This window comes from Charadrius vociferus, unplaced genomic scaffold (genome assembly GCF_000708025.1).
Source record: "Charadrius vociferus isolate BGI_N301 unplaced genomic scaffold, ASM70802v2 scaffold623, whole genome shotgun sequence".
NCBI classification, from domain to species: domain Eukaryota; kingdom Metazoa; phylum Chordata; class Aves; order Charadriiformes; family Charadriidae; genus Charadrius; species Charadrius vociferus.
The window spans coordinates 62,244-63,784 of record NW_009647679.1 but is presented as its reverse complement, the minus strand read 5'-3'; the positions used below and the strand labels follow the sequence as shown (position 1 = coordinate 63,784).

At 62.7% G+C, this 1,541-nt stretch overlaps 1 protein-coding gene across 1 annotated transcript in view; it reads right to left on the bottom strand.

The window, feature by feature from the left end:
- The window catches only part of RASGRF1 (Ras protein-specific guanine nucleotide-releasing factor 1), a 55,013-nt gene that overhangs the window by 25,579 nt on the left and 27,893 nt on the right, over positions 1 to 1,541 (bottom strand). Inside the window, exon 12 of the mRNA XM_009881155.1 lies at positions 726 to 862. Coding sequence (XP_009879457.1) covers positions 726 to 862 — 137 coding nt within the window. The remainder of the gene's footprint in view (positions 1 to 725; positions 863 to 1,541) is intronic.

Genomic DNA, 1,541 nt, shown 5'->3' with positions numbered 1-1,541 from the left:
CCTCCCAGCCTGTGCTGCTGGGTGCTCTTGGAGGGAGAGGCAGCGAGCAGCAGAGCAGCACCGGTCCCTTCGCCCCCGGCTCACCAGCGAGGGCTTTGCTGGGCTGGAGACCCCCGCGCAGGCAGGGCCGGCCCCGGGCCGGGTGCCACTGGCCAACTGCGGCCGGGAGCCACCACCTCTGGCAAGGGGGCGCAGGCAAGGGCACGGTACAACAGAGGCGGCCAGGAGGCAAACCCTGTTTAACCGATAACTTTTGCTCTTCCTCCCACCTGGGGAAAAAAGATCTTCAAAGTCATTTGCCTACGGCAAACGAAGAGCGGGTGTAAATTGCTACCACGTGTCTGAGTCAGGGGAGAAATCCAAACCACACGTCTACGTGCGCAGGCAGAGCGCGGACGGGACAGACCCTGCGGTGGCGGCGGCACTTTCCTACTCCACCTCTTCCTCCTCGAGCCACCAGACTCCAGAGAGCTTTGGGCGACGGCCGGGCTCTGGGTGCACCCCCGCTCCGAGACACCCCCTGCACGGAACCGCTCGCCCCGGGTGCCCAGGGCTTGGTGGTCACCCCGAGTGCCCAGGGCTTGGTGGTCACCCGTGCGGTTCCCACCAGCCCCATGCGGTGAGACCTCTGACCGCGGCAGGGCCCGAGCACCCCGACGGCGCTGGGCTGCTCGTCCCCGGGGACCCCGCGCCCCGCTCTCTCCTCCCTGCCGGGGCCAGCCTACCTGGCTGATGTCGCTGGTCCACGCAGCCTTCTCCTGCCTGGACGAGGCCACCAGGATAACCGTGAAAGACGGGGAATCTTTTGGCTCCACCACGATTTTGAAGTCAAGGTGGTCGATGTCTTGCCCCGACGCTTTTGCTTTGGAATAGAAAATACACGCACAGTGAGCGTGAAAAGATTTCCCCACCCCTTCTCCCCCAGCACAGGTTTTGTTGAGGTTTTAAGAAGCTCATTGCGTTTTGTATCTGCGGTGAGGACGGGAGAGGTTTGCTGGGCACAGGCTCTGTGTTTGCGAAGCAAAGTGCGCCCACCGGGAGGGCAGCACGGCTGCTGCTGTGGCCCCGGCGCCACGTGCCGGGGGAGACCCCGGGTCCCCAGCGTGGGTTGGAGAACCCGTACTGAGGTCAAGAGAAAGGAGCCTGTGGCTTTTCGCAAGTCTGCAGTTAATCAGGCACAGCTGAGGACCTCCGGCGTCTTTTCTTTTTCCAGTTGCTAGCGCCGAGCTGTGACGCTCGCTGCCCGCCTCAGGAAGGGCAGATTTGCATAAATGTGCATCTGTTTGGTTCACAGTAAATAATTTACTTAATTAAATCCAGCCAGTAGATCACAACTTTCTTGAATCTATTCAGCGTCTGAATTTGCTCCAACTCTGCTGCAGGCGGCTTCGCGCCGCGCGGACGGACGGCAGGAATGTCAGGAGGACGCCCCGTCCGTGAGAGGGGACGCCAGCAGCGCCGAGCACGCCGCCATCGGTCCCCAGCCACGACACAGGGCAGCCGCCTCCAGCCGGGGAAGGCGATGCCGAGGGTGTGGCGTT